This window comes from Oncorhynchus gorbuscha, linkage group LG14 (genome assembly GCF_021184085.1).
Source record: "Oncorhynchus gorbuscha isolate QuinsamMale2020 ecotype Even-year linkage group LG14, OgorEven_v1.0, whole genome shotgun sequence".
Taxonomy (NCBI): domain Eukaryota; kingdom Metazoa; phylum Chordata; class Actinopteri; order Salmoniformes; family Salmonidae; genus Oncorhynchus; species Oncorhynchus gorbuscha.
The window spans coordinates 30,278,907-30,293,897 of NC_060186.1; the positions used below are offsets into that span (position 1 = coordinate 30,278,907).

Here is a 14,991-nt window from a genome sequence, read left to right on the forward strand (position 1 = left end):
ATACATTTAAATTACAGGTTGTAATGCCACAAAATAGGAAAAACACCAAGGGGGATGAATAATGTCATGGTAATTTCCTGTATTACTAAATGAGGAGAGTTACAAACCACACACCAGTCAGAGTTGTACTTAAACTTAATATTTTAATAATATGACCTTCACCATAGCCCTGTGACTCTCAGATCAATTCAGTGTCTATAAATGAATTCTGAGAGTGCGTACAAAATAATACTTCATATTTTATAGCCAAGATACACCCCTCTCAACTCACAATGATGAACCACAGATCTTAGGAACTTCACAAAGGGCTTTTTACTTGAAAGAGGAGTATCCCATAGCCAGATAGCATTAACTATAAATTATCGTTCAGTTTGGTCTCTTAGACGAGGTTCTACTTCTCATTCTTGGTACTTCATATTACCAAAACATTACCTCATCCAATGGCATATATCAATTGTCAATTCTAGATACTCCCATCTCAAATACACCCCCTCCTGGACAAGCTCACGGAGGAGAGTGAGCCTCCAGGTCATATACTAGGTCAAGAGATGGGCAACATCAGAGGGGACATACAATGGTTCCAGACACTGCCATACTCCTCCCCAAATGGGAAAAGAGAGGGAGTGACTGGAGTACAGACATTATGGAGCCCTTCACATGGTTTCACAGATATATTCGTTATGAAGACAATGTTCAAACCTGACTTCTCCCTTTCTGGTATTCTGCCTATTACCAGACATGTAAAAGACAAGCCTGACCTCTCCCCTCTCTGGGCCCCAAGTGATTTTTCCCTAGAGGAGAGGAAAATGCAACTGCCAACAGTATAGTCCAAAAGAAGACATTCTAATGACAAGTATAAAGTAAATAAAACATCTTATTTATCTATGTTACCTAACTAATTCTGATTCAGCTACAACAATACTTTTGCAAGTCACTGTATAGTTAGAGGTAAAGTGACGAGGCAACAGGATAGATAATAAGCAGCAGCAGCTGCATGTGATGAGTTAGTGCAAAAAGGGTCAATGCAGATAGTCCGGGTAGCTAATTGGTTAACTATTTAGCAGTCTTTTGGCTAGAAGCTGTTCAGAGTAATGTTGGTTCCAGACTTGGTGCATCGGTACCGTTTGTCGTGCGGTAGCAGAGAGAACAGTCTATGACCTGGGTAGCTGGACTCTTCAAATATTTTTAGGGCCTTCCTCTGTCACTGCCTGGTATAGGACCAACGAAGTGTCTCCCATCATTAAAATGTCTCCCATCATGTGCTCTGTCTCACAGGATATCCTGCTGGGGCTAAGTCTCTGAAATACGGTAATCATTATTTTCTCTCTGTGGAGAGTATTTATGTTAAAATCCTTCAAACAAAACAATATGGCTGCCATATTTATGTTGTCTAACCCCTCCCGTGTTGTCCTGCCAGGTCCAGGAGGAGGTGGAGGAGCTCCGGGTGGAGGCCTTGGTGGGCGATTCGGTGCCCCGGGAGGAGGTCTGCCAGGAGGAGGCTACGGACCAAGGGCAGGAGGCGCTTTAGGAGCAGGAGAAGCAGGAGCAGGAGGAAGAGTGCCTGGGGGTGGATACGGGACCGGAGCTGGGCCTGGTGCAGGGTATGGAGCAGGAACAGGGCCTGGAGCTGGAGCAGGGTACGGTCAAGGAGCAGGAGGAGTCCCTGGAGGAGGCTATGAAGCTAGGGCAAGAGCAGGAGGACTACCTGGGGCCGGATATGGACCTGGAAGAGGTTAGTCAACAGCAGAGCCAGGGGTTCCCTAGGACAGGTTGGGATATAGGGGCTATTTACAAAGCAACGTTCCTTGTTTGTTGAAAATATGTTAACGATTTACCTGGTTAAATAAAGGCAACTAATAATAGTTGGACTTGGGGGGATTATTTGATTGGGAATCCTTGTTGTGTATTCCAGGGAAAACATTGTTTGTTGGGCTTCAAGCTTCCTACTAAATGGCATTGGTTGGGCAGTTTTTTTCTGTTGGTTTGAGTTCAACATTCTGTAGTGAAAAGAGTCGCTATGATTCTACAGGATATGGAGCCGGATCAAAAGCTGCTAAATATGGACAAGTTGCTGGTGGGGCCGGTGGGGCCCTTGGAGGAGCTGGACAAGGATGTGAGTTTATTTTTCTTGTCAGTCTGGTCGTACGTTGTTCAAGAAAACCAATATGGTAATTTGGGTGAACTATCCCTTTAAGGGAATATAAAGTTGAATCGATGTCCAGAAAATATCTAACTTTGATCTGGGGGATTACCTCTTACTTCCATAGTCGGAGGGGTACCAGGTGGCTATGGACCAGGTGAGAAAATATCGCCTATTATTTAGCACCAATGTCGACTTTGCCTCTCAAAGCTACTTACTGCACTACCACAATTTAAGTAACAGCTGAAAATTGTACATATACTCACACTGCAACACCACATTCTAGCTAAACAGATGATACAATATCATCACATCCCTATATTAACACACTCTGTATACAAAGGTGGCGTCGGAGCCGGACCAGGTGGCTTCGGAGCCGGACCAGGTGGCTATGGAGCCGGACCAGGTGGCTATGGAGCCGGACCAGGTGGCTTTGGAGCGGGGGGCGGAGCAGGATCAGGAAGGGTGCCAGGTGGGTTTCCAGGAGGGTACAGCGGTTCTCCCTGGGGGAAAAGGGGTAAGTGTGAGGAGAGCTGAGAGAGTGGAGAGGATATAGATGAGTTAGTTTGGGTCATTTCACTGACCTTTACATTACATAGAAGACAAGTTGGTAAGTACATGAAATGTACAGAGAAAGACCAATGGGTAAGTGTATTGTATCAGTATGTTCTGATGTCTGACACTGGTCTCTGTGTGTTTGGTTGGGATCTGCAGGCTATGGTACTGGATCTGGATTTAAGGCAGACAAATACGGTGAGAATGGGTTTTGTTTTCCAGAATACTGCACTGTTGCATTAAAGTGAAGCCGTTCCCAGAGCTAAACCGGCACCCATTACCCCTACTATACCTTGCTGCTGCATTTCCCATCATCTCTCAGATGGAAAGATGAGGACATAAGAACTGCCTTGATGTTTATTTTTCTAGGACCAGGTGGGGCAGGAGGGGCCCTTGGTGCTGGGGCAGCTGGAGGTGCAGGGGCTGGGACAGGGGCTGGGACCGGGACCGGAGCTGGGACAGGTGCTGGAGGTAAGGTCAAGTTGGTACTGTTAGGGATAGAGTCTAGGAAGGGACAGAGCTTATGATTTATCTGTTTTGCAGGTGCGCCTAGTGGAGCCGGAAGCAAACCTGATAAATACAATGAGGGTCCATCCTTTGTTATCCGGTCTAATGATGACGAGGAGGAGGATGTTGAGGATGACTTATTTATATTTTTACTTAGGAGGTGCAGGACCTACACCTGGCCCTGGCACAAGAGCAGGAGGAGATGGCACTATGACAGGAGCAGGAGGAGACAGGACAGGCGCAGGAGGAGCAGGCACAGGAGGTAGCTTACATAATCAGAGTTATTGGTCAAAGTTTGAGTTAACTTCACCTCAATTCTTTATGGGTCAAAGTTTGAGTCGACTTCATTTCAACTGAATAATCCTGTTTGAACTGGTTCTGGCATCTATTCATCTCTCTTTACCTGCTGCATGCCCTTACAGAAAAAAAACAGGCTTCTGGCAAACAGTTGTGGCAATAATATTTTCACTAAACTGATGTGCCAAATTTGCGACGACGTGAACATCTGGCAAACAATTCTGGGAAACTTGTGGAGAACGCGGTTTGTTGCAAATTTGTTTCAAACTCATTCTGAATATGCAAATTAGATGAGGTTTTTGATTACTTCACATTGAAATGTCTTATTTACATAAAACCAATCACACATAGCTTAAAATGAACTTGTTTTTCATAGAGTAAACTAAACAACATGTATTGAATGTCTTAACATATACAAATAAATCCAATCAAATTCTTATCAAATCAAATGTATTTATATAGCCCTTCGTACATCAGCTGATATCTCAAAGTTCTGTACAGAAACCCAACCTAAAACCCCAAACAGCAAGCAATGCAGGTGTAGAAGCACCTATCTATCCTACAATTAAAACATAATGCCAAGTGTTACAATATTAACCTTAAAATCATCAGCATGCTAATGAAAAAAAGAACAAAGACTGAATATTTCCCAAATAAATTGTTTATTTAATGCTTTCACATTACTACAACATTTACATGAGATAAATGTGAACACTATAGGGATGTTAGCCTTAGGACAGTATATAACTGAGCAATGAGCTTTCAACCAATGGGTTTAAAATAGAATAAACAATTAAAACAACAAAATCAAACCCAGGTCAGAACTATTGCATTTTTTTGAGTAAACCTTGGAGTCCTTCATCCAAAGCTTGTTGAATGCATGCACTGGAACAATCAGAGAGCACAAACAAAATGAAGATAGAAAACCTGAACCTAGTACCTAAACATTAAATATTTGTGCATCTTAAACCTAGTACCTAAACATTTAATATTTGTGCATCTTAAGGAGGTAGACTCACCAGCTAATGGGTGGGTTAGGCTTAGGGAAAACTGGTTGAGCTGTAACAAAGTTGCCTTGATGTTGCTTTTCTTCTAACTAAAACAGATATTCTATATATTTTTCAGCAAGGAAACAATGTTTCTGCCTTGTATAAATTCTATATAGACAAACGATGTAGCTAGCATAAAGTGGGATTTAGGCCTACTAAATCTTAAATGTGTGGCTAAATCGTTCCTATACAAGATTTTTCTCCAGCCAAGCCTCAACACAATTGATTCAAACGAATTACCTAATTACGATCTTCAATCTAGACTGCATTCGGACATCATGATGAAAAGCCAGATGTCTACTAGCTGTCTCTTATTCCTGATTTGGGTTTATAAGGCTTGTGTGGAAGAAAAGCAACATAAAATTGAGTTATGCCTAATATGGCTATTCATATTATTTTTCCAAAATTAATTATATTTGAGTTACATCAAGGTAATGCATGCAAGAAGTCTTGATTTGGTGCACACATATTTCGCTTTCCTCCGTTTGAAACCTTCAATCTGTATTTTTGCCTGGTAACTGATTGCTTCTAGAAAGAGAGAGAGAGACCTCCTAGTATAAAGTAATGAAAGATCCAATTGTTACAAATAATGAATGAGTTGGCGTTTGAGAACAATACATGCATTTTCTTACCTTATCAAGCTTGAAGACGATACACATATTTATCAATAAAAAAAGTCTGAGTGTACCACAAAAATCTTTCCAGGGTGTTGATGCAGCCTCTTCCAACACCATGAGTAGGGAAAAAAGGTATCCAATCCGCAAAAGATGTCAACTCAAATAGTTGCTACCTTAGTTGTTGTGCTAGCTAATAAACATGCTAACGAACAGTGACGCTACCATATTGACATGTATATTGGTATTTAAAGACAGCAACGTCTTCATCTAAAAATATGTCTTTAAGATATCAATCGAATCATTAGTTAGCTAGTTATAATAGCCAACTTTAGCAAGCTAAGCTAGCTAGCTAAGCGCTAGCCATTAGCTACCTACCCAGTAACAAAATGTGCTTCCCTTTATACCATAAAAACATGACAATGCTAACCAGGCATCAAATACCTAGCGAGTGTTAGGTTTATTAGGACAATTTATTAACAAGTTATCAGTTACAACTTTGGTATAAAGCTAGTTTACTAGGTTTCCAATTCCAATATATTTTTCTTATATGGTTCTAAATATGGCTGCCACAAGTATTTCGGCAGAAAAAAAAAACTCTGGTGAACTGTTTGCCATTAAACATTTGCATATTTCTAGCAACATTTTTTGGCACACTATTTACAGTGAACAAAAATATAAACGTAAATGTAGAATATTGGTCCAATGTTTCATCAGCTAAAATTTTTAAGATCACAGAAATTTTCCAGATGCACAAAAAGCTTATTTCTTTCAGATGTTGTGCACAAATTTGTTTACATCCCTGTTAGTGAGCATTTCTCATTTGCCAAGATAATCCACCCATCTGACAGATGTGGTATATCAAGAAGCTGATTAAACACCATGATTATTACACAGGTGCACCTTCTGCTGGGGACACAACACAATGCTACAGATGTCTCAAGTTTTGAGAGAGCGTGCAATTGGCATGCTGACTACAGGAATATCCACCATAGCTGTTTCCAGAAAATTCCATGTTCATTTCTCTATCATAAGCCGTCTCCAATGTTGTTTTAGAGAATTTGGCAGTATATCCAACCAGCCTCACATCCGCAGAACACGTGTATGGCATCGTGTAGGCGAGCGGTTTTCTGATATCCACCACGTTGGGAACAGAGTGGCCCATGGTGGCGGAGGGGTTATGGTATGGGCAGGCATAAGCTATGGACAACACAATTGCATTTTATCTAATACTTGGTAAAGTCAAAGTACCATTTGGGATGTTACCTAGGTTTATGTGGACAGAGGTAACAATATTGGATGGTGCCTCCATGGAATTTAGATATTTACATTTGGTCTGTTGGAGTATGTTTTCATTAACAGTTACAGTAAATGCGTGGTTACACATGCCATAACTTTGCAATGGATGTTTAAATAATATCTAGGATGTCCAGTATAAACACTTTTCTCCCTTTTTGTTTGCTATGTCACACTGGAATGTCACTGCATGTGTCATATTCATTCCATTAATATTTGAAACTTTCCCATTTTTCATAGTACAGGTAACTGCCAAAATAATGAAAACCCTTGAGTAAATGAGGAATGCAAGTATTCCACACAGGTGTGGTTCTTGAGTCAATTCAGCAATGAGCATCCCATCATATATAAAAATGCTGTGTAGGCTATTATTTTGGCTACCATGGCTATACCCCCATAGGATGACAATGCCCTCATTCACAGGGCATGAGTAATCACTAAATGATTTGATGAGCATCAAAACGATGTAAACCATATGTCTCAGTCACCAGACCTCAACCCAATTAAACACTTATGGGAGATTCTAGAGTCAGTTTTCCAACACCATCAACAAAATTATGGAATTTCTCATGGAAGAATGGTGTTGAATCCCTCCAGTAGAGTTCCAGACACTAATCTATGCCAAGGTGCATTGAAGCTGTTCTGGCCCAACGCCCTATTAATACACTTTATGTTGGTGTTTCCTCTATTTTGGTAGTTACCTGTTGTTACTTTGTTCCACCAGGTGAGCCTGGTGGTGCCGGTGGGGTTCTAGAAGGATCTGGAAGTTCTGGTGGCCCAGGAGATGGTGGGTTAGGCCAAATCCTATTGCTGAAACCATTCGAACATCATTTCTGGCCAATCAAGATTTAGCCATTGACTTCAATGAGTGCAACAGTGGTTTTAGAGAAGAAGCCATAAACTAAGGTGATGTTTTTGACATTATATAATTCTTATAACACCTTTATCATCTCATGACAGGCACCGGCGTCACAGCTGGTGCTGTTGGAGGAGGGGTGGGAGACACAGGAATCCCTAGCATTGGAGGAAAACCAGGTATTTCTGATAACTACCTGATCAAACATCCCTAGTTCCAGTCTTGGGCTTTAGTTGTATGTGTGAACACATGCATTTCTCTTTCTTTTCTGTTTAACAGATCAATCGGGACTCGGGGGGACAGCAATCCCAGGTGTGTTCATCTGATCTTTTAGAGATAATGTAATAGGTCTCTTCTGCATCTGTTAATGAGCACTGTTTGTGTTAAAGTTACCTTTGCTTCATCCTCAACATCACTGCATCCTCTCTGCAACCTCATTGGCAGTGCTGTGTGCGCAAAGTACCAGTAGTTGGTTTTTGTCTGGCTTCATGTGCACACATATGATACCAGACATACTGTAGAACACAAAAGGGATGCGTGCCAAATGGCTCCCTATTCCCTGTATAGTGCAATACTTTTGACCAGGGTCCGACAAGGGCTCTGGTCAAAGTAGTGCCTGGTCAAAAGTAGTGAATTATGTTGGGAATAGGGTGCGGAAAGCACACAAAGTTTTCTGGTATCATATGTGTGCACATGAAGCCAGACGAAAACCAACTACTGGTACTTTGCACACACAGCACTGCCAATGAGATTGCAGAGAGGATGCAGTGATGTTGAGGATGAGGACCATAGTCATTGTTCTCTGTTGTCTCTTTTGGCAACAGGCATCGCTATTATCATTAGTGACACAGCCCCTGATTCACCCAGTAAGGCAATATGCATCTCGCTGTCACCCTTTCTCACCTCTCTTCGCTTCCAACTCTGAGTTTCTCACACATCAGCTCTCAACCCTTTTCATGCTAACTTTCATCACTATTACGTAACAGATGTACAGTACATAGTATTGTTTCACTTCTAAAATGTCTGTTTCCATTTGGTTCCGTAGGTGGAATTGCAGTGCCAGAAAGTAAGTGATTTAAGAATCTCACGTTATCTAGACGTATGATATACTAATCCTGAATTCAATAATGTGTGGTTTCATTGGCCAACATCTGAAATTCTTGTGTCTTATACAGCTGGGGCTGGAGTTGTTCAACCCAGTGGTGAGTCTGTGGTGCATTGATATTATCTTGATGTCTGTGTCACCATTACATGAAGTCTAATACTATCTTTCATGTCTTGTCTTATACAGCTGGAGCTGGAGTTGGTGAGTATCAGTTGTCTTTGTGTTAATTGTGATATCAATATACATATGTAATAACAGCCTTTTAATGATTGATATCTGTTGCATGCATACATGACTTAAGGTATTCTTTCTCTTTCTTTCTCTCTCTCTTTGTCTTTCACTCCATCCGGATTCCTCTCTCTCTTGTTCTAACTCACCCCCCCCCCTCCTCTAAATCACCTCCCCCTCCTCTCCCACTATCACTCTCTTGAGGTGCAGATGGGGTAGGAGTTCCCTCTGGAGGTGAGGAATAGAATAACCACATATTTGTAAACTAATACCATACCCTTATGTCTACGTGCCTATTTTTTCATTCTGTGGTCTGCACTTGGATCACGTGGTCTGTTTTTCTACAGAGGACTTAGGAGCTGGTGTTGAGCACCAGAGCCAGTCTGGTGCTGGTAAGTGACTGTCAGACCCCTGATGTTCCTCACATAAAGAGGGGAACTAGAGACTAATTAAAACCAAATACTTTTAGACTTTTACTCAAGTAGTATTTTACTGGATGACTTTCACTTTTTTTTAAATGTAAAACTTTCTATTAAGTTATCTACTTTACTCAAGTATGACAATTTTCTACTTTTTCCACCACTGTGTGTGTGTGTGTCTGTATATAGATATCTATGGACATGATGCTCGTCTAGCATACTGTCTAATATACAAAGAGAAAAGGTGGAGTTTTAACTAAATAAGTCTGTTTGATCCAGTCGAATTGGCTGTTTGAAACTGAATGTAGATTATTTGTCTTTCTACAACACTCAGAAGACATGGGAGGAGCATGAAAGTACCTCCAGAGTGATGACCTCATTGACAACAGGTTCATCTCTTTCAACCTATAGTCTCTTCATCAGGTTCCACTGGTTCTGGGTCAGGTTCATCTGGTGATGCGATTGGTGCGGGCACTGGTATTGTCATGCTGGGCGATGGTGGTATTGGGTTGGGTATCGGTATCGGCTCTGGTGGTAAAGCTGGAGGTAAATGAAGGCTCTGTGCCTTGACAGGCCAGTACCGTATGTGACTGGAACCTGGTCATAACATGCCATGATATTGACATTAGTATATGACTGGACATTGTCATAACATGTCAGTACAGTGCAGTATATGACTGGAGCTTACCATAACATGTCAGTCGAGTTTGTGACTGGAGGTTACCATAACATGTCAGTCCAGTGCAGTATGTGACTGGAGCTTACCATAACATGTCAGTCGAGTTTGTGACTGGAGGTTACCATAACATGTCAGTCCAGTGCAGTATGTGACTGGAGCTTACCATAACATGTCAGTCGAGTTTGTGACTGGAGCTTACCATAACATGTCAGTCGAGTTTGTGACTGGAGGTTACCATAACATGTCAGTCCAGTGCAGTATGTGACTGGAGCTTACCATAACATGTCAGTCGAGTTTGTGACTGGAGGTTACCATAACATGTCAGTCCAGTGCAGTATGTGACTGGAGCTTACCATAACATGTCAGTCGAGTTTGTGACTGGAGCTTACCATAACATGTCAGTCCAGTATAGACTGTGACTGGAGCTTACCATAACATGTCAGTCCAGTACAGAATGTGACTGGAGCATACCATAACATGTCAGTCCAGTACAGAATGTGACTAGAGCTTAACATAACATGTCAGTTCAGAACAGAATGTGACTGGAGCTTAACATAACATGTCAGTCCAGTACAGAATGTAACTGGAGCTTACCATAACATGTCAGTCCAGTACAGAATGTGACTAGAGCTTAACATAACATGTCGGTTCAGTACAGAATGTGACTGGAGCTTACCATAACATGTCAGTCCAGTGCAGTATGTGACTGGAGCTTGTCATAACATGTCAGTTCAGAACAGAATGTGACTGGAGCATACCATAACATGTCAGTCCAGTACAGAATGTGACTAGAGCTTAACATAACATGTCAGTTCAGAACAGAATGTGACTGGAGCTTAACATAACATGTCAGTCCAGTACAGAATGTAACTGGAGCTTACCATAACATGTCAGTCCAGTACAGAATGTGACTAGAGCTTAACATAACATGTCGGTTCAGTACAGAATGTGACTGGAGCTTACCATAACATGTCAGTCCAGTGCAGTATGTGACTGGAGCTTGTCATAACATGCCAGGCCAGTACAGTATGTGACTGGGGCTAACCATAACATGTTTATGCAGAACATTATGTGACATTCATGTAGATATGCCTGAACTTGGCAGTATTCGCCACTAATAGCTTCAAGAAGGAAACAAGCTGTTTTACTACTACTAATAATACATTGCCAGTGCAAAGATAAGCCCTTTCATAATCGAAGATTTCTGCTTACATAATTAATCATTCATTTTCCAGATGCTCATCATTGTTCAAGATAAGAGTTAAAAGTGATGTCTCAAACACTTAGTTCAGGACTTTAACCTGGCTATTGTTGTGATCTAACCCTGCCTAGTCTAGGGCTAATGCAGGTACAATTTCTGGATTATTCTATTACTGCATGGCTGTCTCAGCCATTTGGAATTGTAAAACCAAAGTACTTTCCTCTTGCACCGAAAACTAATCAACAATCTGAGTCTCCATGACAAATATGAGCGTACTGTAACTAACTTGCTTTAAGCAGTTGTGTTATTTTTTAAACAAATTAAACAATAACAATGTACCTGTACAATGTAACCACCAATACTTATTAACATATATTAGAAACAAATTAATCCTAGTCTATATATGTGCAAGTGTCTGAATTACCTCCAGTTATAATCTAAACACTGTCCCCACTGGCCCACACATAATACTCCATAATGTCAACGTGGATGTATGTTTTTTGACATTGTTACAAATTAATTAAAAATTAAAAACTGATATCGAGTCAATAATTATTCAACTATTTTGTTATGGCAAGCCTAACTAAGTTTTAAGAGTAGAAATGTGCTTAACAAGTCACATAAAAGTAGCAATAGTTTTTAACATGATTTTTAAAATGACTACCTCATCTCTGTAAGATCTCTGACGAGCAGTGAAATTCAAACACAGATTCAACCACAAAGACTAGGGAGCTATTCCAATGCCTCGCAAAGAATGGCACCTAATTGGGACATGGGTAAAAATATTGCGTATCCTTTTGAGCATGGTATAGTTATTAATTACACTTTGGATGGTGTACCAACCCAGTTACTACAGATATAGGAAAACTTCTTAACTCAGTTGCTGGAGAGGAAGGAAACTGCTCAGGGATTTTACCATGAGGCCAATGGTGACTTTAAAAAGAGATGGAGTTTAATGGTTGTGATAGGAGAAAACTGAGCATAGATTAGCAACATTGTAATTACTCAACAATACAAACCTAATTGACATAGTGAACAGAAGGCAGACTGTACAGAATAAAATATAACAAAACATGCATCCTGTTTGCAACAAGGCACTGAAGTAATAACGATAAAAATATGGCAAAGTAATTCACTTTTTTTCCTGAATACAAAGTGTTATGTTTGGGGCAAATCCAAAACATCTTACTACATTTACATTTACATTTAAGTCATTTAGCAGACGCTCTTATCCAGAGCGACTTACAAATTGGTGCATTCACCTTATGACATCCAGTGGAACAGTCACTTTACAATAGTGCATCTAAATCTTAAAGGGGGGGGTGAGAAGGATTACTTATCCTATCCTAGGTATTCCTTAAAGAGGTGGGGTTTCAGGTGTCTCCGGAAGGTGGTGATTGACTCCGCTGTCCTGGCGTCGTGAGGGAGTTTGTTCCACCATTGGGGGGCCAGAGCAGCGAACAGTTTTGACTGGGCTGAGCGGGAACTGTACTTCCTCAGTGGTAGGGAGGCGAGCAGGCCAGAGGTGGATGAACGCAGTGCCCTTGTTTGGGTGTAGGGCCTGATCAGAGCCTGGAGGTACTGAGGTGCCGTTCCCCTCACAGCTCCGTAGGCAAGCACCATGGTCTTGTAGCGGATGCGAGCTTCAACTGGAAGCCAGTGGAGAGAGCGGAGGAGCGGGGTGACGTGAGAGAACTTTGGAAGGTTGAACACCAGACGGGCTGCGGCGTTCTGGATGAGTTGTAGGGGTTTAATGGCACAGGCAGGGAGCCCAGCCAACAGCGAGTTGCAGTAATCCAGACGGGAGATGACACGTGCCTGGATTAGGACCTGCTCCGCTTCCTGTGTGAGGCAGGGTCGTACTCTGCGGATGTTGTAGAGCATGAACCTACCTTGATGTTAGTTGAGAACGACAGGGTGTTGTCCAGGATCCGTTACTGAGTGTAATGGTCTTCTTCCGTTGAAGGAAAGGAGGACCAAAATTAAGCGTGGTTAGTGTTCAACATCTTTAATATAGACGATAAACGAGAACACTACAAAATACAAAACAACAACTGTGAAAACCGAAACAGTCCTATCTGGTGCAATGATACAAAGACAGAAGACAACCACCCACAAAACCCAACACAAAACAGGCTACCTAAATATGGTTCCCAATCAGAGACAATGACTAACACCTGCCTCTGATTGAGAACCATATCAGGCCAAACATAGAAATAGACAAACTAGACATACAACATCGAATGCCTACTCAGCTCACTTCCTGACCAACACTAAAACAAAGAAAACACAAAAGAACTATGGTCAGAACGTGACACTGAGTATCACTCTACATATTTTCAAGCTAGTGGTGGATGCATCTGTAACGAGTTTCTTCTTCCTCCTCTGACGAGGAGTAAGAGATATCGGGCCAATGTGCAGCGTGGTAAGTGTCCATAACGATACTTTATTGACATGAACACTAAACTGCAAAATAACAACGTGAAATACCGAAACAAACAAAACAGTCCCGTGTGGCACAAACACTGACACGGAAAATAATCACCCACAACTCAAAAGTGAAACCAGGCTACCTAAGTATGGTTCTCAATCAGGGACAACGATTGACAGCTGCCTCTAATTGAGAACCATACCAGGCCAACGACAGAAAACCCAAATCATAGAAAAAAGAACATAGACAACCCACCCAACTCACACCCTGACCATACTAAAACAAAGACACAACAAAAGAACTAAGGTCAGAACGTGACAGCATCATGTTATGGGTATGCTTGTAATCGTTAAGGATTGGGGAGTTTTCTGGAAAAAAAAGAAAGGAAATGGAGCTAAGCACAGGCAAGATCCTAGAGGAAAACCTGGTTCAGTCTGCTTTCTACCAGACACTGGGAGATTAATTCACTTTTCAGTAGGACAATAACACAAAACACAAGGCCAAATGTACACTGGTGTTTCTTACCAAGAAGATAGTGAATGTTTCTGAGTGGCCGAGTTACAGTTTTGACTTAAATCTACTTGAAAATCTATGGCAAGACCTGAAAATGGTTGTCTAGCAATAATGAACAACCAATATGACAGAGCTTAAAGATTTTTGAAAAGAATAATGGTAAAAGTTGCACAATCCAGGGGTAGAAAGAGGCATACCCAAAAAGACTCACAGCTGTAATCACTGCCAAAGGTGCTTCTACAAAGTATTGACTCAGGGGTGTGAATACTTATGTAAAAGAGATACATTTGCAAAAATGTCTTAAAACATGCTTTCACTTTTTCATTACGGAGTATTGTGTGGAGATGGGTGAGATTGAAAAAACATTTTTTATCCATTTTGAATTCAGATTGTAACAAAACCGAAATGTGGAATAAGTGAATTGGTTTTAATACTTTCTGAAGGTACTGTAGATGCCAAATCAAGTTCCGCCCCTATAGCCTTCAGTAGTGCTTGACTAACAGTTATGCTATGTGTACAGGTGATGTCATTTGAAGTCCTTTATCTTCATTAGGTTCGGAAACAGGCATCGGTATTGGTGCCGGCGGAAAACCCTCTAAAGAAAGACAAGCAGGTGATGGTTTCATTGTGTACATGATTTCACCAAAACAATCTCCTGTAAAACCTAAAACATGGAATATCAGCTAAGACTGTCTGAATGAAACTGTTAAAAGAAAGGTTATTAAAACTTCTTAGGGCTGAAATCCCGTTAACGGATATGACAACAGCCAGTGAAATGCAGGGCTCTCATACAAGTATCTTATACCATTTTAAAGCTAATCTTGTTGTTAATCCCACCACAGTGTCTGATTTCAAATAGGTTTTACAGTGAAAGCACAACAAACGATTATGTTAGGTCACCGCCAAGTCACAGAAAAATTCAGCCATTTTTCCAGCCAAAGATAGGAGTCACAAAAACACAAATAGAAATAAAATGAATCACTAACCTTTGATCATCTTCATCAGATGACACTCATAGGACTTCATGTTACACAATACATGTATGTTTTGTTTTATAAAATGCATATTTATATCCAGAAATCTGTTTACATTGGTGTGTTA

General features: G+C 41.0%; 1 protein-coding gene and 1 long non-coding RNA gene across 6 annotated transcripts in view; one reads left to right on the plus strand and one right to left on the minus strand.

The window, feature by feature from the left end:
* The window catches only part of LOC123994765 (fibroin heavy chain-like), a 71,723-nt gene that overhangs the window by 37,512 nt on the left and 19,220 nt on the right, over positions 1-14,991 (plus strand). For 4 of the 5 annotated variants that reach the window (XM_046297745.1, XM_046297747.1, XM_046297748.1 and 1 more), the window contains 16 exons: positions 1,276-1,308; positions 1,418-1,732; positions 2,030-2,113; positions 2,268-2,297; positions 2,484-2,612; positions 2,855-2,893; positions 3,065-3,166; positions 3,360-3,464; positions 7,183-7,245; positions 7,419-7,493; positions 7,594-7,626; positions 8,360-8,380; positions 8,490-8,516; positions 8,606-8,620; positions 8,858-8,881; positions 14,444-14,503. In XM_046297745.1, coding sequence (XP_046153701.1) covers positions 1,276-1,308; positions 1,418-1,732; positions 2,030-2,113; positions 2,268-2,297; positions 2,484-2,612; positions 2,855-2,893; positions 3,065-3,166; positions 3,360-3,464; positions 7,183-7,245; positions 7,419-7,493; positions 7,594-7,626; positions 8,360-8,380; positions 8,490-8,516; positions 8,606-8,620; positions 8,858-8,881; positions 14,444-14,503 — 1,155 coding nt within the window. The remainder of the gene's footprint in view (positions 1-1,275; positions 1,309-1,417; positions 1,733-2,029; positions 2,114-2,267; positions 2,298-2,483; positions 2,613-2,854; positions 2,894-3,064; positions 3,167-3,359; positions 3,465-7,182; positions 7,246-7,418; positions 7,494-7,593; positions 7,627-8,359; positions 8,381-8,489; positions 8,517-8,605; positions 8,621-8,857; positions 8,882-14,443; positions 14,504-14,991) is intronic. The other variant, XM_046297746.1, reaches the window with a different exon arrangement.
* On the minus strand, positions 4,143-5,805 carry LOC123994766. Its single transcript, XR_006831711.1, has 2 exons — positions 5,181-5,805; positions 4,143-5,076 (listed from the first exon to the last, which is right to left on the minus strand). It is a non-coding gene; the product is annotated as an uncharacterized LOC123994766 (long non-coding RNA).